At 42.9% G+C, this 23,949-nt stretch overlaps 1 protein-coding gene across 11 annotated transcripts in view; it reads right to left on the bottom strand.

Moving 5' to 3' along the window:
- The window catches only part of LOC138755215 (myelin basic protein-like), a 169,253-nt gene that overhangs the window by 80,634 nt on the left and 64,670 nt on the right, over positions 1-23,949 (bottom strand). For all 11 annotated transcript variants that reach the window (XM_069920803.1, XM_069920793.1, XM_069920798.1 and 8 more), the window contains 2 exons: positions 22,219-22,287; positions 7,810-7,879 (listed from right to left, as the gene is read on the bottom strand). In XM_069920803.1, coding sequence (XP_069776904.1) covers positions 7,810-7,879; positions 22,219-22,272 — 124 coding nt within the window. In that variant the 5' untranslated portion in view covers positions 22,273-22,287. The remainder of the gene's footprint in view (positions 1-7,809; positions 7,880-22,218; positions 22,288-23,949) is intronic.

Genomic DNA, 23,949 nt, shown 5'->3' on the forward strand with positions numbered 1-23,949 from the left:
AAGCTAATGGCCGATAATTTCCAGTCTTCTGTCTACATCCCTTCTTAAAAAGTGGCGTGACATTTGCTGCCTTCCAGTCTGCCGGGACCTGCCCAGAATCCAAGGAATTTTGGAATATGACCACCAACGCATCAACTATAACTTCTGCCATTTCCTTCAGAACCCTTGGATGCACATCATCAGGACCAGGTGATTTGTCTGGCTTTAGTCCCATTAGTTTCTCCATCTCTACTTCCTTTGTAACAACTATTTTATCAAGGCCTTCCCCAACATTCGCATCCTTAACTCCGCACTTGGGCAAGCTGGACGTGTCTTCCACCGTGAAGACTGACACAAAATATTTGTCCAATGCCTCGGCCATTTTAAATATGGTAAAACCTTTTAGGGTGGATCTACAAAAATTTTTAGAACAAGTTACAGGTACAGTATTTCCATTAAATCCAGATTTATTTCTATTATGAAATATAGATTAAACAAAACCCAAATTAAAATTGTCAATATATCAAATGAAATTTGTTAAAATAGCACTGGCAGTAGCAAGGAAATGTATTGCAGTGACTTGGAAATCAAACTCATTTTTAGATATGGGTAGATGGATTGCAGAAATTCAAAGCTGTATCCATTTGGAGAAAATTACATACAATTTGAGAAATAAATATTCTATATTTTTGTGAATTTGGACCCTGCATACACAAATTTTAGGTATAAATATGTAGAAATGTTCCTTTTATTCTTCTTTTTAATACTATATATAATTCTTTATATACATATATTATTCTTTATGGAGGGGGGTGTAAGGGGTTGGGAAAGGGAGAGAAGGGGAGGGGTTATAACCATCATGTTCAATTTAAACACTTATTCTACTGTATAATGATTAATTAATTACATGTATGGCAAAAAGTTTAAATAAAATATTCAAAAAACATCCAAAATTGAAACCAAGCTTTTCATGGCATCAAACAGCACAGAAGCAGGCACTCGGACAACTAAGGACATGCAGACCATCAGGCACCCATTCACACTGATCCCATTTTATATCCTCCCCATAATGAAAATGCAAGAGAAAGATTAAACACAAGGGTCTTGGAAAAATTAAAATAAAATATTAAAATTTTTTTAAAAATTGAACACACTGGAAATAAACAGATTTCCTTCTGAAATACAGAACCAAACAGTGAACAAGCGTGTTAAGAGACATTTCTTCAGTGAAAGAGGAACTTTAGGTCATGAACTCAACAGACTGGCTGGCCTACAAGGGGAATTATGTTGCTGGCTGATACAAAAGTTAACAAGTTTGGTTGTAGAGTTTTAAAAATTAAAGAAATCATGAGTCAATACACCAAGACCAACTCAAGGAGATGGGTGGGGAAAAAAGGTCAGAAGAATAGCAGGAAAGGGAGGTGTGTCTGCAGCTAAGGTAGAACTTGTGGGACCATCTGTGAAAAGTCGCGAGGAAGCAGAGTGAATGAGAGGCAGCTCCTTGTGTGGAGTAGTGACCTGGTTCAGTGGCTTGGTTACAAATTGTGCAAAACTCTGAGATCCCCTTGTGAAACAAGAAACTTGGCCCAAGTTGGCCTACTTGTCCCCCTCCTAGTCACATGGCAGAGCCATCTATCAAGCACTCATTTACATGGATCCTACGCTGATTCAGTTTTAGTTTCCAACTCCCCAGATTCCACCACAACCACACTATTTAATAGGTGAACTATTGAGTAAGTAGCTCAATTAGTAAATTGAGCTATTTACAGCAGTCAATTAACCTCCAGACCCACATGCCTTGGGGATTTGGGAAGAAACTACAGAACCCAGAGGAAATCCACGGGCATGCAAACTTGACAAATCAGCTCCAGATATCAGCATTGATTCCAGGTGGCTGGAGTTGGCAACTGTACCTTCTGTTGGGATTAATACCTTTTCACTTGGAAGTCCAAATTACAGACCATAAATCCCTACAATTTATTTTTACGCAGGTATGAGCTCATCTTCATTAGGCTGCAGCAGGTGTGGAGGGAGACAGTCACTGCTGGAGCTTTCATTCCAGACCTCTCTCAGCTTGCAGAATCTCGATTCTTTCACTCACTTCACAAATTTAACTCATCCGAGTGTTATGCAGTCAATTAAGCAGTCCTGAAGTCCGATCACCATTGTGAAGCAAACAAATTTGGCTGCAAACCTGCTCTGAGCAAACCTTTCACAAAAGATGCAGCAGTGAACAGTTAATCTGCTTCAGTGACCTTGGAAAAGAGGCGTCTACAAAGGCAAGACAAATCAACCAATGCACTGTTCTTTGTGTAAGATTGCAGTCTGCATTTATATCCCAAGAAGAGAATTTAAATTGCAGTTCAGACTACTCTCTCAAGTGGACAAGATACATCTCTCTAAGTGACTTCAAAGAGCAAGTTCTTCCCAGTGTCCTGGTTACTTTCAAATGCTCAACCAACTTCAGTGAAGAGATCTATCCAATATTGTCCATGGTAGCTTACCATTATTGAATTGACTGCAGCAGCTCCTAGATAATGAGAAGTGAGCTTCAGCAAATAATTTTCTTGTTGTAAAGTGGATTGATATCTTCCCTACTCTTGTGCGACATTTCCTGGCACGATGGATCTGCCCATAAATGGACACTGTTGCATTGTTAATACTGACCTTCCCTTTCACACTGTGAAGGCGATGAAAATTAGGATTCAGAAACAAGAATGATCTTACTTTCTTTTGCCCAGAATTAGGTCAGTCACAAGTGGCTATTTAAAATGCCACTGCAGAACTGGTCTCTCTCTTAACCAAGCAAAGCAGCAAAGTGGCCGTCCCTTCTGGAGCCACTGTCAGTCTGCGTTATTCACAGAATGTTAAGGCATTTCAATCTTGTGTGACTTACAAGATTATTAATCACCTTCTTTTGGTTTCAAAATATCTCTGTTTTCAGTATTACATTCTCTGAAAAATGTCTTTAATCACGTGACATGACATCATTGGTGTCTTTGGAGTTAATTCACATCTAATAGGCTCAAAGCATACAACTTTATCTCTTCCAAAAATTTTCGGAGCCAATGCCTCCAAAATGTCTGCAGACCAACCAACAAAAGCCTGTTTTTGTTTAAACAGGTGCCATCTGAGCCTCTATTCTAACCACATAGGTAAACAAGCAAAGAGCTTTTTGCTTAATTAGATATCCTCCTTGAGCAACCCCATTGTCTGAGATACTTCAATGAACAAACACTTCTAGTTTTATTGGGGTTGTAACTCTCAAAATGGGTTCTTTCTGAATGTAATTGGGTGTCTCTGTGTCCAAACTCACCAAATAGCTTTACTAAAAATATAGATAGAATTTTATGTACCTATAGATTAGTATTACGTTTCCATCACACCAGATTTGTGCTGATAATGGGAACTCCTGTTTGTTCAGGAATATCTTCCCATGTCAACAAATGTCAAAAAAACCAAACAGCACAGAAACAGGACCAACAGGATCTTTGTGCTCAAATGTCTCATTGCTCAGATTCCAAGCTCCCCAATTTCAGCACCACCCCCTCGACAGCGAGCTCCCCACCCTCACCCCCTCAACAGGAAGTTCCCCACCCTCACCATTGCAAGAGTCAAGGCTAGGACTGAAACCAAAGTAGGGAATTAGACTAGTTCCTGAGAAAAAGCAACTCCTGTGGAGCAGGTCACCACCTCTCAGGAAGGTTGTACCACCTAACCACTTTATCTAATTAAATAGTTTCCTCAGTTATTAAGATTTCTGCAAAGAAGGGAGTGGCCTTGCTGAGGAGCTGAGCAGATGCGCTTTGAAAGTGCTCACCACAAAAAGTATTAAAAAGATGGTTAGAAAGTTCAAAACCAGAATTTTAGCATCAAACATGGATCAAACCGGTGGTAAATGACAAAGGCAACCAAAAACAAAAACTGATGAAGTAACAGCTCAGCCAGGAATAAGTGGAAGCCCGATGAGGAACAACTCAGGAGGGGGATTTGAGACCAGCTGAACCCAGCAGACCTGGGGGATTGATCAAGATATAACCAACATCCTGAACAAGATGGAAATTTTGTATACTCGTGATGAGAGACAGATCAGAAATCAAAGTCGTTGTGGGAGATTTAATGGAATGAATGACTCGTTAAGAGGCTGAGCTGAACAAAACAAATGACAGGCTAAAGGCATCAGAATAAAACACAAAAACATGAGACACATGGAAAAAGGACTGATGGACAAGATTGATCATATGGAAAACTTCAGCAGACATAACAGTGTAAGAATCATTGGACTGAGAGAAGGAATAGAGGAAAAGGCACAGTGAGTTTCTTTGAATCATAGATCCCACAAATGCTGGGGCAAAGCAAGTTAACTGCAAAGCTGTAAATTGACCCTTGGACCCAGAAGAACTAGTGAACAGCAATCATGACCAGTCCTGGTAAGACTTTTAAGTTACCAGGAGAGAAGTGTGATACTGGGATGAGCACATGAATTTTCAAAAAAATAATCAAGACTTATTATTGTAAATGCAAAAGTAACATTTTTCCAGGACTTTAACCCGGCCTTGGTCAAACAAAGAAAGGAATTCAATGAGATAAAGAGATGCGATCTAAAAATGTTAAATATTTAATGATTTACCCAGCATCACTGAGGATGGATGCCTCAGAAGGTAATCGACAAATTTTCAAAATAAAATGGAAGAATTTTTAAAGAAAGTTATGAAAAGATCTTTAATCTTGCTAGCTGAAAGGGCTGAAAAGACCATTACTAAAATGGAACTGAAAGACACATCTTTTTTATTTATATTTAGTATTACTGAACTGTCATGTTTTCATTGTCAAAAAGAAAATCATTATAGTTTATATGGAGAGCTCTGAAAAGATAGAAAGGTGGGAACTCAGAGTTTTTTTAATGGGGATGGGGGAGAGAGATGGTACCGGGAGAGGAACGGTTTTAAAAGATGGCACTAAAGGGAGGGTTTCTTCTTCAGAAGATTCCATGGGTTCTTTGCACAGGCCTCTGGGTCCTATTCTTAACATCACTGTCAGAGCTAGTGATGTGTGTGTGTGTATTTTTTACAAAAGGGAAATTTATGTGTTGGAAATAACTCTTAAAAGGGAAATGTCACAACATTACATTAAAAATTGGAAAAATTTTTATTGCTGTACAATACTTGTTTGAAAATGGTATGGTTAAACTCTAAAGTTTATTAGTCTTAATATTAACGGGATAAACGGGTTGGTGAAGAGGATCTTGGCATAATAAAAAAGAAATTAAAAGTGGATATAATCTTTTTGCAGCAAACACATCTTACCAAATTGGAACATGATAAAATTAAAATGGAGGATAAGTGGGACAAATAATATGATTTTCCTTTGGTTCAAAGACAAAATGGATGGCAATTCTAATTAATAAAAATACACTATTGTTAATAGAAGATGCCTCGATTGATCAAGCCAGAAGGCATGCAATGGCACATAGTAAAATTTATGGAGAAGCATGGACATTTATGAATATTCATGCTCCAAATTATGAAGATGAAGTTTTTATGAAGGACATCTTAAAAACAGCAGAGGGAAGAGAAAATATATTGGTTGGAGGAGATTTTAATTTTTGCTTGGACCCAATATTAGATAAATTGGCAAGAACAATATGTAGCAAACCCCACAATTTCATATATGAAAGATCTAAATCTTATTGATGTATGGAGGCAATCAATTCCCACAGAGAGAGACTACCCTTTTTACTCAAGGGTGCATGACTCACATACAAGGATTGACTTATTTTTAATGTCTGCCCAGTTAAAAAGTAGAGTGATTAAAAACAAAACATCTAGCGAGGCTTCTATCTGACCACTCACTACTAATTTTAACTATAGCAACAATGGAAAAGCAGGAGAATGTATACAGATGGTATCTCAATACTAAATTGCTTAAAAGAAGACTTCTGCACATTTATAGAGACAGATAGAAATATTTTGTGAAACAAATTTGCCATCTGCTAATAATAGTTTTCTGATATGGGACACGCTCAAGACATATTTAAGAGGACAGATTCTATCCTAATACAAAGAATCTTAAGAGGGAACATAAGGCAGAAGTAAACAGCGTGGAGAAAGAAATTAGAGAATTAGAAAAACAATCAAAGAACATGACTACAAGAAGAATACAGATTACTGGAGAATAAAAATTATGATACAATACAAACATATAGGACAGAAAAAGCTATATTAAAAATGAAACAACAATACTATAAGTTGGGTGAACAGGTGCACAAAGTTTGACCTTGGCAGATTAAAACAGACAGACACTCTAGTCTTCAAACAAAAAGAAATCAATGACACTTTTAGACAATATTACACAAAATTATGCAAATCAGAATTACTAGGACATGAGAATGTAATAGAAGAATTTTTGTCAAATGTTGAACTTCTAAAACTAGAAAAGAGAGAAAGGATAGAACTAGACACCTCCTTTAAAAGGAAAGAAATTGAAAAGGACCTGGGCACCCTACAGGCTAATGGGGAAAGATGGATTACAACCTGAGTTTTAAAGACAATTCAAAGAATTATTAATGCCCCTGAAAGTGATGCTAAGACTGTCGTATCTTTTTCCAATCACTGCCTATTCCATTACCCAGAAACTTTAAGCAAATAAACAATCATATTAGACAGTTCCTATGGAATAATAAGGTACCAAGAATTGCATTGAAAATACTGACATGGAACTAAGGGCTGGGAGAACTTATACTTCCAGATGTTTTTTTTTAATTATCTACTTAAATAATAAATACAACACTTTTGTAAAGGTCTGGCAGACATATCTGGACCATATCAGGGCCAAGATACAGTAACAAAAAGGAAACAAAAATGGCTATAAAAGTAACTATTGCATATACAAAAATATAGTTTCTCCAATTGTGCTCTGTATCTTCTTCTTTCTTCTTCTTTGGCTTGGCTTCGCGGACGAAGATTTATGGAGGGGTAAATGTCCACGTCAGCTGCAGGCTCGTTTGTGGCTGACAAGTCCGATGCGGGACAGGCAGACACGGTTGCAGCGGTTGCAGGGGAAAATTGGTTGGTTGGGGTTGGGTTTTTCCTCCTTTGCCTTTTGTCAGTGAGGTGGGCTCTGCGGTCTTCTTCAAAGGAGGTTGCTGCCCGCCGAACTGTGAGGCGCCAAGATGCAAGGTTTGAGGTGATATCAGCCCACTGGCGGTGGTCAATGTGGCAGGCACCAAGAGATTTCTTTAGGCAGTCCTTGTACCTTTTCTTTGGTGCACCTCTGTCACGGTGGCCAGTGGAGAGCTCGCCATATACGATCTTGGGAAGGCGATGGTCCTCCATTCTGGAGACGTGACCCACCCAGCGCTGCTGTGCTCTGTATATTTAACATATAATATGCAAGCTCTGACGGTGTATAGAGCTGTATGTATGGAGGTGGGGAGGGACTGTTTTGTTTTTGTTTGTTGTGGTTGTTTGTAAGAAAATGTTTAATATATTGTATATTAAAAATTTGGGAAAAAAATCAAAAATATTAAAAAATATTTCTACAAATAAAAAGTCACTTAAAGAAAATGAAAAACAGTCTGAGCAGTTTTCCCATGGTTCAGCATCCTGGAGATCCATGCCTTATCCCTAGTGAACCCCAGAGCTTCCTGAATCATCACCAACACTAGGTTTGGGTCAGGACTAGTTGGTTCCCAACTACCAAGCGAATTCACCCATGTTAATAAATTTAGCCACAGAAAAAAAGGTAATTCCATTGATTCTGCATTCTACCCAATAAATAGAGACAGAAGACTCTACTTGCTGGGAAGTTTTACCCAAGTTTTGAACATACCAAACACTTCATTCTCCTCCAGCTGGTCTGTCTTCATGGCTTGGCCTTTCACCCTCGTGGATATGCCAGACTGAAATAGAAAAAAAATATTTTAAGAAGCAAAGCCCTAGCTAAGTGTTCATCTAGACCAGGGGTGTCAAACTCAAATTCACGGAAGGCCAAAATTAAAAACTTGGACTAAGTCGAGGGCCGAACTAAATATTTATTGAAATTTTTCAACAACATCTGCATGTTTTCTCTTCTTTCAACATATGTAATGTTAAACTTTAGGATATAACTTTAGGAGGATAATGTTACAGGTCAGGAGTAGGTAGCTCAAGTTCACCCTTTGCTTGACCTGAGGGAAACATATTTGGTCCCTGTGGAGATGTAGTCAGCATTCACAGGCTGTGTCCATTTTGGCCTGCATCAGGACTCAGCATTTCCTGCTCACTCCACAGGTTCTAGGCCTCTATTCACACTCGACCCACCATCCCTCTACCTGACCAGTCCTTTACCCAACCTCTACTCACCCCTCACTCCACTCGCTCTGCCTCTACCCACTCCATCCTATACACGCCCCTCTACTGCCTCTCCCCTCAACCTGTTCCTCCCTCTACCCGTCTCTCACCCTCTAATCACCCCTCCCTGACTCGCCCTGCCCCTCCCCTTTTACCTCTTCCCTATCCACCCCTCCTACTCATCCCTCCCTCTAACTACCCCTTGCACCACCATAACTTCCCCTGCCCATTACTCCTCACCTACACCCTCTGCCCACCCCTGCTGCCGATCAGCCTTTGCGGACAGCCACCATCTCTCTCTTCACGTGCAGGTCTGAACCAGCCATCCCTGGGGTCCGCGCGGGTGCAAGCGCTGAAGGCCGTGGCGACCGGGAGAAGTGCGCTCGCGCTGTGGAAGGGCCGTCCGGTGCCAGTCGCGCGGGGCTCGTGCTGCCCGGGGGCCGTGCGCAGCCTGCCATGCCTGTCGTGCCGACAGGAAATCACAGGCGCTCGCCAATCTGCCGCACCGCTCGACAGGTGGGAGAAGTGACTGGTTGTGCGGGGAGCCTTCCAACCGGCTTGCCGGCTGATGACATCGACAGACTTCTTGTGTTACAATTTCTCGTGTTACAATGGGGAAGGATGTGCAATGAAGGGGGAGGATGGTGGGGGTGACATTACCAAAAAACAGCATCGGCTCTCGCTGCAAGGCGGGCCACCTCTAATACATTTTTGAAATGATCTTGCGGGCCAGAGTTTGACATGTGTGATCTAGACCAACCATTCTCAACATTTCTTTGACCTTAGGACTCTGCTCAAAGTTTATGGGCTCTCCTCTCTAAATCCATCATTTAGTTGGTTTCTTCAGTACTTCTCTCCTACAAACTACATAAAACTCGAATATTTTAGGATTTCATTCCATGGCAACCCATAAATGCTCTATGACCCCTGGTTGGGAATGTATGATCTAGATAATGTGGTATGTTCTACTGCGATAATGTACTGTACAACACGTGCGCTCTTATAGCCAACCATATTCAGGCTCGCATGTGAGGACGTCAAGTAATTGGTATAATTTTTCTACACATCATCCTCCATTCACTGCACTTTGTGGGGGAAAAATGTTCAACTTTAATCTGGGGCATTTCTGAGGTTTTGATTGAGAGTTTTGTTGACTGCAGCTTGTGAAGGTGCTCTTTAAATAAAATTTGAGGTAAACCAAGCCATTTATCAAATCCAACCAGCCAACTCTTTATTGACACCACTGTACCTCAACAATCTGTCATTTTTCCAGCAGCTTTCAGGATATTGCCAAGTGCTTCACAGCCAATGAATTTTGAAGTGCGGTCACTGTTGAAGTGCAGACCTACTATCAGAGACATCGTTGTAGGAATAGATCAGCTATCAATACTGTTATATTTATTTGCTTTTTTTTAAATCCCTGGAGATTAAGGACCAGGGTATTCTAGCCAATCCAGGATTATCATATGGGTAGGGACCTCAAGATTTCCAATGAAGGTGATCCCATAGCACTGCTGTGTCAGTAGTTTCAAGATTTTATCCTCAGTGATGATAGAGCTTACAAGAGCAGGGAGAAATCGGATCTTCCAATGTCATGGCTATAGGATAGTTAGTGTCCTCCCCAGAGTATAAAAGGAGGCTTTAGATTAAAATCTTATCAAAACAGTATTTTTAATTTGAATTTTGCAATTCAGATTTTATTTCTGTACTAACAAGGCTTGGGATGAGTCCAAATTATCACAAGTTTTAAAATAAACTCATTACTGCTATTAATAAAACTACTTGAGACTCTCCAAGACATTGTATCAAAACAACGAGAGAAGTCTTTGCAAAGCACAAATAATTTTATTTTAAAAATGAGTCAATTTAGTACTTTGCTTTCAATAAGTCTAATTGCTTCAGCTCTGCCTGGGAAAGCAACAGAGTTTAGAGCCATTGATTAAACTCAAGTTTCAAAATGTACTCTTTTAATGTTATAATTGGATATGCTGAATTATGCAACAAATTTCTGAAACTGACACACTGTTAGAAGCATTCACAAACCCAATAAGATGTGGAAATGTGTTACATTTGAAAAATCTATTTCTTATTTGCTCCAAACTCCAGCTCCATCTTTATAAGGACTTAATTGTCATTTTGCTGCATTTGCACTCACAATATAAAGTCGAAAAAATTAAGATATAGCCAATGCAAAGAGCTAAGCTGTAAAAGGCTGCCACCCAGTGAATCAACAAGCAACTTGAAATGAAAACACCGTGCAAAGGATTTGTTAGTCGAGTTTCTCTTGATTTACAGTTTGTGATATCATCGGCATGGTCACAGTTTATTGCCTATTCCTAACAGCCCTTAAGAAAATGGTGTTGAGCTGCCCTTTGAACCACTGAAGTTAATCCTACAGAGCATGTTGGGGAGCGCAATTTAAGATTAGGTCCAGGCAAAGATGAAACACTGGTGATTTATTTTAATGACAACCTCCAGTCAGGATTGCAACCTAGAGGGGAACCTGCTTCAACTGGTGTTCTCATGTGCCTGCAGCCCTCATTTTTCCAGACCGGTGTCGGGATGCTCTCAAGGTAGCATGGGTGAGCAACTGCATCTACTATGTACACTATGGTGAAGGGAATAAATATTTAATACAGTGCATACATTGCCAATCAAGCCAGCTGCTTTCACCTAGACACTGTTGAGCATGGTGTATTGTTAGAATTGTACATCCATCACTCTCCTAACCCTGGGCCTTTGTAGGCACTGTCAAGATCTTTGGGAGATAGGAGGTAAATCACGAAGCAAGTTACCTAGCATCTTACTTGATGTTGAAGTTATGATATTTATGTGGATAGTCCAATAAAGATTTTGGCTAATGGGGACACTAACTTACCAAGCAGCACTGAACTCAATAGTACAAAACAAATTCCCAAATGCCAAAACCCCCTCTGCAACTGGATCCACAACTTCCTACCCCATAGTGAGGATTGGAGCCAGCACCTCCTCCAGGAGTATCCTCCACACTGCAGGGCTGCACACTCAGATCTCTACTGTCCTCCCTGTACACCCTTGACTGCAAGGCCGAACACTGCTCCACCAACATTGAAAGCAGAATCTCTACAGAAGGGAGATTGAGGGGCTAGTGGCTTGTGTTGGGACAACAACCTCCCCTTCACTCTCAGCAAGACCAAGGAACTGGCTGCAGACTTCTGGAAAAGACCAGAGCTAACTCCCCAGCTGACCTCAGTGGTGCTGAGGTGGAGATAGTAAACAGATTCAAGTTCCCACAATTAAACATCTCGAGCAACATGACATGGACAACTCATGTCAAAGTCCAAGAAAGCGCATCAGCACCTCCATAGATTTCTTATTTAATGCTTTTTAATTTCTGCAGTTTTTTTTCCCTAATGCTGTCGGAATGCCCAGTGGGGATTTGCCTCAGGACCGGTGACCTAATGTGCAGTAACTTGTGACCCACACCGCAGCAGCAAGGACCAGAGGTTAACCAAACATGGAGGGAAAGTAAAATGGATTGGAGCAGAAGCAGTGTAAAAATTGACACTCAGTTGGTACAGACTTGATGGGCTGAAAGGTCTGTTTGTGCTGCATCTCTGCGAGTGCAGGTGTAGGAAAAGCAGAGAGGAAGAAGGGATTGAGGCAGGAAAAGGTCTATTCAGCCTAAAGATATCTCCAATAGAGCTCAATGCAGAAATAGCAGGATAAGCCACAATATATCGTTGGAGCAGAGTTTAAAATGTAGCTTTATAGATAATGTGATTCATCAAGCCTTACGCAAGGCCAAAACCAATTGATAAACATTTCCTGCCTTTCTCAAGCATGACATGATGGTGCAGAAAGTAGAGCTGCTGCCTCACTGCTTCAGTGACCCAGGCTCAATCTTGAGATTGCACATTTGCCCAGCAGTCACTTGAGCTTTCTCCTGATGAACTAAATGGCCTCCTTCAATTTTATAAGGGAGTTTACCGACTTTATAAGTTACAAATCCCATTTCACCTTTTAGTTCCTTCCAAAAGCACTCACAAAATCAACTTGCATACAGACTTGCTCCTCAATAAATCATTTAAAAAAAACACAACAATAACGCAAGATGTTTTGCTTCTTGTGGTCCCTCTTCATGACGCTCAAAGAGAAACAGAAGCAAAAGTTGAAGGAAGGGGGAGGTGACTCATGCATGCACACAGTTCATCTCAACCCAACCAACTGTGTGGTAGCAGGCTCTGCCCTTGCCAGTAGATCAAGAGATTCTTCAGGAATTTCCCACGGCCACCAGGATGGAGTTCCATCCACCAAAATCTGTACTCCAGTCTGAACAACTGCAGCATTTCTTTACAGAAGAATCAAGGGACAAAGCTAATATCCACAAGGAACACAAACAGCTTAAAAGACCGGTTTCAGTTATTAGAAGGGTCAAAGAAACAAAAACAAAACAGAGGTCACAGATTTAACATGATTACTGGAAGGTCAGAATAGGAGTAGTGGCTGGCAGGTACCCAGAAACAGTGACCCAAATGAGCAGCGCCACATTTAAAGAGCACTTCAAGGTAGACAAAGAAGAGCTGTGTTCTGTAGGGATCCAATCCTTTTGTGAGGAGGATGGGATTAAGTTGAGCAGCTTTTTATTGACTAACACAGACTGAATGGCCTCTTCCTGGGTCACACCACTTAGAAGATTTAATGATTTTTATCGTTAAAAACCAGAGTAGAAGACTCCTCCTTACTAAAGCATTCACCAAAGCAGTCAAGGAATATTCACAAGGAACAAAGATATACAGACTGCCCCTTTGGGCCAACTCATCTGTGCCAACCTCACCATCTGCGCTAGTGTAGTGTCTGCTGTGGCAGCGCTATGGAATGAAGAGACGTCCACACGGTCCGAGGGTGAACCTGACTATTATTTGAATTCCTCGTGCTGTACGCAGGGGAACACCCACTTCTGGTGACGAGTGCTCCAGCTTCCGGAAGTGACAGTGCGTCGCGGCGTCACTCCCTGGCCGGCAGTGCGCCATCTGGAAATGGGGCATTCCCTGGGAAACACATGGCGTCAAATGCAGGTTTCTCTTCGGGAGTGAAGGGGGACCCGCGCCATTTTGAGTCAGACGACTGGGGCAGCGATTCAGCCCATCTAACCACGTGGTCACTCATCCTGTACACTAGTCCCATTTGCCTGTGTGTGGGCCATATTCCCTTTAAATCTTTCCTATTCATGGACTTGCCAGATGCCTTGATTGCACTACCACTACCTCTGGCAACTCATTTCAAGTACTCACTATCCTGTGCAAAAACTTCCCATTCAGGTTCCATTTTAATCTGTTGCAGACTTCAATAGGGATTTTATCTGAAAGCTGCACCTGCCAATTGGAGTCAGGTGACTCAGGCAGTTGTATTTGAAAAGCTCTGATCAGCAAGAAGGTGATTGGGCAATAGAGATCAAGTGATCCAGGGAACTTGTGACACAGGATGGTATTAATTCACTGACTCAGCAACCTAGGCAGGCAGTACTATTAACTGGAGTTTCACACAGCAGTGCATAGGAAATTTACAACTATATTTTTTCTACAAATCTTTCCCCTCTCACCTTAAACCTGTGCCTTCCAGTTTTACTCTTGTCCCTTGGGGAAGAAGGCAGTCACCATTCATCTTACATACTTTCACAAGATCATTATAGGAAGGATGTGGAAGCTGTGGAGAGGGTGCAGAGGAGATTTACCAAGATGTTGCCAGGATTGGGGAACAAGTCTTATGAGGCAAGGTTAGCAGAGCTGGGACTTCTCTCTTTGGTGCGTAGAAGGATGAGAGGAGACTTGTTAGAGGTCTACAAGATTATTAGAGGTATCAATAGGGTGGACAGCCAGCACCCGTCTCCAGGGCAGGATCAGCAAACAGAAGAGGACACAAGTACACAGTTAAGGAAGGGAAGTTTAGGGGAGACATTAAAAAAAGTTGTGGGAGTCTGGAATGCCTTGCCAGGGATGGTGGTGGAGGCTGAACCATTTGGGGCATTTAAGAGACTCAGACACATGGATGAAAAAGAGGGTTACAGGGTAGGGAGGATTTAGTACTTTTATTTCAAGAAGGAAAATAGGTCGGCACAACAACGAAGGCCAAAGGGCCTGTACTGTATTGTTCTATGTTCTAATCACCCCTCTGCCTCCTAAGCATGAGGGTAAAATCTTCCATTCTATCTGCATCTCTTTATAGCACCCTGTAACATCCCCATGAATCCTTTTAGCATCCTTTCTTTCTTGATGACATCCTTCCTATACATGGATGACCAGAACTGCATTCAATACTTCAAGTGTGGCCTCACTAATAGAAAGTACAAAAGTAACAAGATACCCCTGCTCCTGTACTCAGTGCACAGACCAAAGAAGACCCATCTGCCAAGTGCCTTATTCATCTCTCCATCTGCCTGTGAATAGCCCAAAGGATCTATTTTTCTCAGAGGCATCTTCTTTTGTGACATAAAGGACACTGATTGACCAGCTCGGTTTCTCCAGCATTTTGTGTTTTTACTTTTAAAAAAAAAAGGGGGGGGGTTAGTGGGGGAGAGAACAGATTCAAAATAAATGGGGTAAGGATTGGAGCAGGGTGATGGAGATCTGGTTCAGATGCTCCAACTCCTGACCGCTGTTCCTTTAAATAACCAATTTTTGACATTTTCAATTACACCCAAACCATTTTTTTTTGTTTGGTTGAGAGGTGATGGGAGGTAAACTATGCAGATTCCCCCCAACTCTTTGCACTTTCCACAATTGGCTCTTCTAATCTTTAAAATCACTTGAAGCGTACATTCACCTATTGTATATTTTTCTCACATTCTTAACTCTGCAATGAGCTGCAGCTGGTTCTGAGAAATGCCACAAGATAGCTTGGCTTTCAAAAGACAGGATACGGCAACATTTTCTCTTCATTTGCTTGGATATAGATTTGTACAAGCCCAATGAAGGCCATTCTGCTCTATGCTCCTAACTAGTCCCAAGGAGCCTGCTCTTACCCACCCACAAACTACTGTCATTTTTTTTTTGCCCTGCCATTTAATTCTGAACATTTTTTTTCTCCATGTGTCAACTATGTGCAAATTGCTGTAAAAGTATTTTCTTCTTTGGCTTGGCTTCGCGGACGAAGATTTATGGAGGGGGTAAATGTCCACGTCTGCTGCAGGACAGGCAGGCACGGTTGCAGCGGTTGCAAGGGAAAATTGGTGGGTTGGGGTTGGGGTTGGGTGTTGGGTTTTTCCTCCTTTGTCTTTGGTCAGTGAGGTGGGCTCTGCGGTCTTCCTCAAAGGAGGTTGCTGCCCGCCCGACTGTGAGGCGCCAAGATGAACGGTTGGAGGCTATATCAGCCCACTGGCGGTGGTCAATGTGGCAGGCAGTTACACATGGATTTTAGTCTCACAGACGATACCACAATGACATTTAAGGCACACGAACAAGCAGGAAACAGAGGGATGTAAACCATCGGCAAGCAGACAGGATCAGTTTAAATTGGCATTATAGTCAGCACAGGCATAGTGGACAAAAGGGCCTGTTCCTGCACTGTTCCACGTTCAATGGTCAGGAGAATAGTGCCAAAATTTGACCTTGAATGACAGAGACAGAGAAGGTTTGAAAGGCTACACAGCCTCCACCCAGTCTGGTTTCTCAAGTGTTAGTCCTGACGCTTTGTTCTTTAAAAAATCCTCGTCTTTAGCAGCTTGACCTTTAAATCCTTTTGTCTCCAGAAGGTGGATGTGAAGGGAGCTCAACTCTGTTACAGATCACAGGGAAGGGCCTACAAACACAGAACACAGGGCACTGCTGCTGTAGCTGCTTCCTGTTTATCACGCTCATCAACTACCTCCTCACCACAAATGCTACGAGTCAGATAACTTTCTCCAATTTAAGTTGACTTTGGAAGCCTTGTAGTAACGTGCATTTTGGAAGAGAGTTCAGCAAACATCTGTGAGAGCAAAATCCACGTGTAATTGCAAAACTCGAGAAAGCAAAGTCAAACATTTGAAGTGCTTGTGGTCCACAGAAGCCAAATGAGTGACATTGGTGCTTTGTACATTTAAGGTAGCAACTGGATGAAAAGCTATGGATCTGACAGAACTGCTCATGCAAAGACCAGAGAAAAACTATGAATACAAAAAAAAGGTTTGTATATTAGTGTCTGAAAGTTACTTTTGAAATAAAGATACTCCCAAAATAAGAGGAGATGGAATGCAGTGGTCTGTGTTCCAACACTGGGCTCTCCAAATTGCCAGCTGATCCTAGGAGCATACACAGAGACACACATCAGCTGTTGCTGGAGACCACTGGTCTGAGTCAAATCCCACTGACCTTCTAGTGCATATGGCTGCCCTAAATCAAATGATGTGGAGCTGCATATTCCAAGGTGCCGGTACAGGGAGATATACAGAAGGTGGATGCAGCCAACACAAGTTCATTGGGGGGTGTGGGCATGGCTTAAAGCCTTCCCAGCATCATACCTGCAGGGGATGGAACTTATTTAAAAAAAACTTCCTCAAACAAACATCAACTTACATATATACATGTATATACATGTGCGTGCGTGCATGCATATATGCTTGTGTGTGTGTGTACACACACACACACACAGACACACACAGACACAGACAGACACAGACAGACACAGACACATACACACACAGACACAGACACATACACACACAGACACAGACACATACACACACAGACACAGACACATACACACACAGACACAGACACACACACAGACACACACACAGACACAGACACACACAGACACAGACACACACAGACACACACACACAGACACACACACACACAGACACACACACACACAGACACACACACACACAGACACACACACACAGACACACACACACATACACACACACACATACACACACACACATACACACACACACACATACACACACACACACATATACACACACACACATATATACACACACACACATATATACACACACACACATATACACACACACACATATATACACACACACACATATACACACACACACATACACACACACACATATACACACACACATATATACACACACACATATATACACACACACATATATACACACACATATATACACACACATATATACACACACATATATACACACACATATATACACACACATATATACACACACATATATACACACACATACATATACACACACACACATATACACACACATATACATATTATATATATATATATATATATACACACACACACATATATATACAAAATATATATATTAGATAGGTCCATCATGAAAGGTGTCAGATGATCATCTGTTTTGAAAATTTGTAAATTTTATGAATAAATGATATTTTTGGAGAGGTATAAATAAATATACTCAATGCTCTGGAAAAAACTAACCTCAGTGGATAGCCAGAACCTCAAAATCAGAAGGCTGCTATGTTTACCCCTCACTGCCCCAGAACCTTGTACACAGAATTCCAGCCAACTCTCCCAATGTAGTAGAGCCAGAGCCACCCCACCAGAGGGCCACCTGACAGCACCAATCCCACCCCATAGGATTACTCTGATGTTACTCTGGGACCAAGGACTTGGGGTATGCTTATTCTTCAATTTTACATTAGTAATATCATGTGATCAAAATCTCCTCTTGGGTGCTGCATTTTCTGTACCCCAACAGTGTGAATGCTCATTGGCTGTAAAATGTTTGGATAGCAGATTGTGAAAGGAACAAATTCATTCACAGACAATGGAACATTGTTGCAACAGAAAGGGACCCTTCATCTTTAAAAACTGAGGCACTAGTATAGACAATGCTTTCCTTATTCTAATATACCCTAATTTCAAGCATCATCTTCCAAAAGCTTGAGCTACGATATTCCGAATTTCGATCTCTTTAATCCAAGAAATCCAACTCTGTGGTGGTTACTTTAGGTAGCTTTAATTAATTGATAAAACAGATAAACATTTTGCATAGCTTTGCATTAAGACTCATAACAATTAATAACAAAGCATTTACTGTATGATTTCTTTTCTTCTTTGGCTTGGCTTCGCGGACGAAGATTTATGGAGGGGGTAAAAAGTCCACGTCAGCTGCAGACTCGTTTGTGGCTGACAAGTCCGATGCGGGACAGGCAGACACGATTGCAGCGGTTGCAGGGGAAAATTGGTTGGTTGGGGATGGGTGTTGGGTTTTTCCTCCTTTGCCTTTTGTCAGTGAGGTAGGCTCTGCGGTCTTCTTCAAAGGAGGTTGCTGCCCGCCAAACTGTGAGGCGCCAAGATGCACGGTTTGAGGCGATATCAGCCCACTGGCGGTGGTCAATGTGGCAGGCACCAAGAGATTTCTTTAGGCAGTCCTTGTACCTTTTCTTTGGTGCACCTCTGTCACGGTGGCCAGTGGAGAGCTCACCATATAACACGATCTTGGGAAGGCGATGGTCCTCCATTCTGGAGACGTGACCCATCCAGCGCAGCTGGATCTTCAGCAGCGTGGACTCGATGCTGTCGACCTCTGCCATCTCGAGTACTTCGACGTTAGGGATGTAATCGCTCCAATGGATGTTGAGGATGGAGCGGAGACAACGCTGGTGGAAGCGTTCTAGGAGTCGTAGGTGGTGCCGGTAGAGGACCCATGATTCGGAGCCGAACAGGAGTGTGGGTATGACAACGGCTCTGTATACGCTTATCTTTGTGAGGTTTTTCAGTTGGTTGTTTTTCCAGACTCTTTTGTGTAGTCTTCCAAAGGCGCTATTTGCCTTGGCGAGTCTGTTGTCTATCTCATTGTCGATCCTTGCATCTGATGAAATGGTGCAGCCGAGATAGGTAAACTGGTTGACCGTTTTGAGTTTTGTGTGCCCGATGGAGATGTGGGGGGGCTGGTAATCATGGTGGGGAGCTGGCTGATGGAGGACCTCAGTTTTCTTCAGGCTGACTTCCAGGCCAAACATTTTGGCAGTTTCCGCAAAGCAGGACGTCAAGCGCTGAAGAGCTGGCTCTGAATGGGCAACTAAAGCGGCATCGTCTGCAAAGAGTAGTTCACGGACAAGTTTCTCTTGTGTCTTGGTGTGAGCTTGCAGGCGCCTCAGATTGAAGAGACTGCCATCCGTGCGGTACCGGATGTAAACAGCGTCTTCATTGTTGGGGTCTTTCATGGCTTGGTTCAGCATCATGCTGAAGAAGATTGAAAAGAGGGTTGGTGCCAGAGCACAGCCTTGCTTCACGCCATTGTTAATGGAGAAGGGTTCAGAGAGCTCATTGCTGTATCTGATCCGACCTTGTTGGTTTTCGTGCAGTTGGATAATCATGTTGAGGAACTTTGGGGGACATCCGATGCGCTCTAGTATTTGCCAAAGCCCTTTCCTGCTCACGGTGTCGAAGGCTTTGGTGAGGTCAACAAAGGTGATGTAGAGTCCTTTGTTTTGTTCTCTTCATTTTTCTTGGAGCTGTCTGAGGGCAAAGACCATGTCAGTAGTTCCTCTGTTTGCGCGAAAGCCGCACTGTGATTCTGGGAGAATATTCTCAGCGACACTAGGTATTATTCTATTTAGTAGAATCCTAGCGAAGATTTTGCCTGCAATGGAGAGCAACGTGATTCCCCTGTAGTTTGAGCAGTCTGATTTATCGCCTTTGTTTTTGTACAGGGTGATGATGGTGGCATCACGAAGATCCTGAGGCAGTTTACCTTGGTCCCAACAGAGCTTGAAAAACTCATGCAGTTTGGCATGCAGAGTTTTGCCGCCAGCCTTCCAGACTTCTGGGGGGATTCCATCCATACCTGCTGCTTTGCCACTTTTCAGTTGTTCGATTGCCTTATATGTCTCATCCAGGGTGGGAACCTCATCCAGCTCTAGCCTTAGGGGCTGTTGAGGGAGCTGGAGCAGGGCGGAATCTTGGACTGAGCGGTTGGCACTGAAAAGAGATTGGAAGTGTTCTGACCATCGGTTGAGGATGGAGATCTTGTCGCTGAGGAGGACTTTGCCGTCTGAGCTGCGCAGCGGGCTTTGGACTTGGGGTGAGGGGCCGTACACAGCCTTTAGAGCCTCGTAGAAACCCCTGAAGTCACCAATGTCCGCGCTGAGCTGGGTTCGTTTGGCGAGGCTAGTCCACCACTCATTTTGGATCTCCCGGAGTTTGCGCTGAAGATGGCTGCATGCGCGACGGAAGGCTTGTTTCTTCTCTGGACAGGACGGCTTTGTAAGGTGAGCCTGGTGGGCAGCTCGCTTCTTTGCCAGCAGCTCCTGGATTTCCTGGCTGTTTTCGTCAAACCAGTCCTTGTTTTTCCTGGAGGAGAAGCCCAGTACCTCTTCAGTGGATTGCAGTATGGTAGTCTTCAACTGATCCCAGAGGGTTTCAGGGGACGGGTCCGTGAGGCGGGTTGCATCGTCGAGCTTTGCTTTGAGGTTTGCCTGGAAGTTTCCTCTCGCTTCGTCTGACTGCAGGTTTCCAACATTGAACCTCTTTCTGGGGGCTTTATTGTTCCTGGGCTTTGGTTTGAAGTGAAGGTTGAGCTTGCAGCGAACCAGCCGGTGGTCAGTGTGGCATTCCGCGCTAGGCATGACCCTGGTGTGGAGCACATCTCGTTTGTCACTTTCTCGTACCAGGATGTAGTCCAGGAGGTGCCAGTGCTTGGATCGGGGATGCATCCAGGTGGTCTTAAGGCTGTCCCTCTGCTGAAAAAGGGTGTTTGTAATGACAAGCCGCTGTTCTGCGCAGAGCTCCAACAGGAGGCGCCCATTGTCGTTGCACTTGCCGACGCCATGCTTGCCCAGGATTCCTGGCCAGGTTTCTGAGTCTTTGCCGACACGAGCGTTGAAGTCGCCCAGGATGACAACCTTGTCGGCTGTAGGGGTGCGTTGGATGAGGTTGCGCAGGTCGGTGTAGAACTTGTCCTTTTCTGCTGGTTCCGCCTGGAGGGTTGGAGCATAGACACTGATGAGGGTGATGTGACGCTTGTTCTGAAGGGGGAGTCGCATGGACATGATTCGGTCCGAGAGACCTGTCGGAAGGTTTTCGAGTTTGGAGGCAATGAAGCTCTTGACCATGAAGCCTACACCAGATAGGCGTCGTTCATCCGAAGGCTTGCCAGACCAGTAGAGTGTGTAGCCTGCGCCGCGTTCTTGGAGGCTGCCTACATCTGCCAGGCGGACTTCACTGAGAGCGGCCATGTCGATGTCAAGTCTGAGGAGTTCATGTGCAATGAGGGCAGACCGACGTTCAGGTCGGTGGCTGTCAGCCTTGTCTAGCATGGTTCTGATGTTCCAGCATGCTAGCTTGAGTTTGTGAGCATCTTTTGAGGGGGAAGGCCCCTGTATGATAGTGATAAAACATATATACACAAGCTCAAACTTTAAAGAGACACAATGGTATTTGAAGAGATACAAAGAAAAATTTCTTGTCTTCATGCTTCCTTCATATCTGGTTGAATAACAAGCAAGTCATTCGTCTGGGTGGATACACTATGGTAACACTGCAAACACTCGTTCTCTTAAAGAGAGGGGCACAAAATTAACTAAGAATCAAAACACAAGGTTTAAACCTTTACACCTAGGTTTCTTTCCCAAGGAGGGCAATAAATCTCTGGAATTCTCTGCCCCAGAGGTGCTAGATCATTGGATATCTTCAAGGTAGAGGTGGACAGATATTTGAAAGGTGAAGTTGAAGGTTACTGGCACAGAACAGTCAAGGTTAGCAAGGATTAACCTCTATAGTTTTGAATGGAAGAGCATACTTAAGGGCCTAAGTGCCTACCTCTGCTCCCACTTACTTCTGCTCTTGTCTCATCAGATTAGAACCTAAAACCCAGTGAACTGTGGGATGGATTTACATGGTCGCTCACTGTAAAACATTCAACTGCATCAGTTTACACAATAGAGCAATAGCAGAGATTCCTTACTTTCTCTGTTTGTACAGGATGAAGTTGCTCATGTTTCCCAGTCTGGTTACCCATTCTGATCTTCTAGCACTGTGAGAGAGAGGGGAAAAAAAGCATGTTATTGGACAGCAAAAACATTAACTTGAAAGTTACGTTCATCGTTTTATATTTGCAGATCTTATCCATAAACTACAAATTTGTAATAGTAAGCTAAATGACTTAAATCAAACAAGGCAATAAGTACACAAGATCAATAATTAATATTCACAGTAATCCCTGTGCAAATTAAGTGGATTTATAATAGTACAGTAGAATCCTTTAGTGCTATGGAGCAGGCTCTAGGTCCGATTCAAGATTCCTTTATTGTCCTGTAATAGTTCATAACATGTAATATTGCACAAAATTTCCTTCTGCTCCCCACAAGGCAGACAAAGGAGTCACCATTGATGTCACCCAGCACCCCTTACAAAAAGAGAGGAAGAGAAGCAAAAGAGAGTCCCTTCAAAGTCACTGAGTGTCCGTGGATTTGTCTCCAGCAGTCCTTCAGCCTCAACAGCCGCACATATTCCTGTTCGATCCACCAGCAACCCAAGCTCCAGTTCCAAACTTATGGCATGATCAGGAAGCCTTCAGTGCCAGAGGCCTTTCAGGAGCCCTTCTTGCCCTCCGTACATTCTTGAATCTCAGCTCAGATTTCTGCAAGGAAGTCTTCAAGTCACCTGCAGCTTGTGTGGCCCCTTAGCCGCTGAGCCCCTCTCTGGTCTGCCACTGTCCTGTTAGTGGATATCTTCTGCTTTTCCTTCTCCATGGTGTGGGGGGGGGAGGAAGTGGTGTTGATAAGAACCATCTTGAACCTAGAGTTGCTGGTTTTCAGACTTATGTACTTTCTGCCCAAAGGTGGCAGTGAGAAGAGCTGTGACCAGGGTGATTGGGGTCCTTTTACGATGTTGACTGCTTTATTGATACAGCACCTTGTTTAGATGTCTGTAATGAGTAAGAAGTGTTGATGCATGGATGAGAGAATGAATGAAATGAGCTAAAATTCACAAGAGATTAGAAGAACAAGTTGAAGGGATTTTTGCACTGAGTGGTATAGAAATTAGGGACACATTCTGAAGATGATCATGAGGGGAATTCTTCAATTACTCTGAGCCTGTCAAAGATTCTCTGATCGGGAAGTAAATGCTCAGTTGTTGAGCATGGTCAAGGTAGAAGAAGCTGATAGAGATTTTGACCAAGAGGGCACGGGGTGGTGGGGGGGGGGGGGTGGGGGGCGGGAAAGAGTGGATATGGCACAGATTACCCACAACCAAATGGGTGTTGTATGTGGCTCTTGGGACAGGCAAGTCTGCATCTATTTTCATTGCTTGGATTAGAAATTGTAGCAACAAACTGAAAGCACACCAACACCCCTGCAAATTCAAAGCCAAATAAATGTATTTAAAAGAACTTTCAGTATTACAACTTGAAATAAGAATCTGAAATGCACAATTTTTAAGTACTACACAAGAGGTCTTTGCACATTCACGCAACTTTGGTCTTTTGTTGAAATATCACATCACATTCATCCCCAAGTCAAAGCACGTTTGAGGTTCTCATATTATCAACTCCTCAGAAATCAGGGGCACACACTGAATTCAGGATATTTTTCCACATTCCACAGATTTTTTTTTAACTATTGGAGGCGGGGTGGTGAGGGTGTGGAAGAGACTGATCGAGATTCACCCAAAATCAGGAAGTGAATAGCTTTCC

Source organism: Narcine bancroftii, chromosome 2, assembly GCF_036971445.1.
Source record: "Narcine bancroftii isolate sNarBan1 chromosome 2, sNarBan1.hap1, whole genome shotgun sequence".
NCBI classification, from domain to species: domain Eukaryota; kingdom Metazoa; phylum Chordata; class Chondrichthyes; order Torpediniformes; family Narcinidae; genus Narcine; species Narcine bancroftii.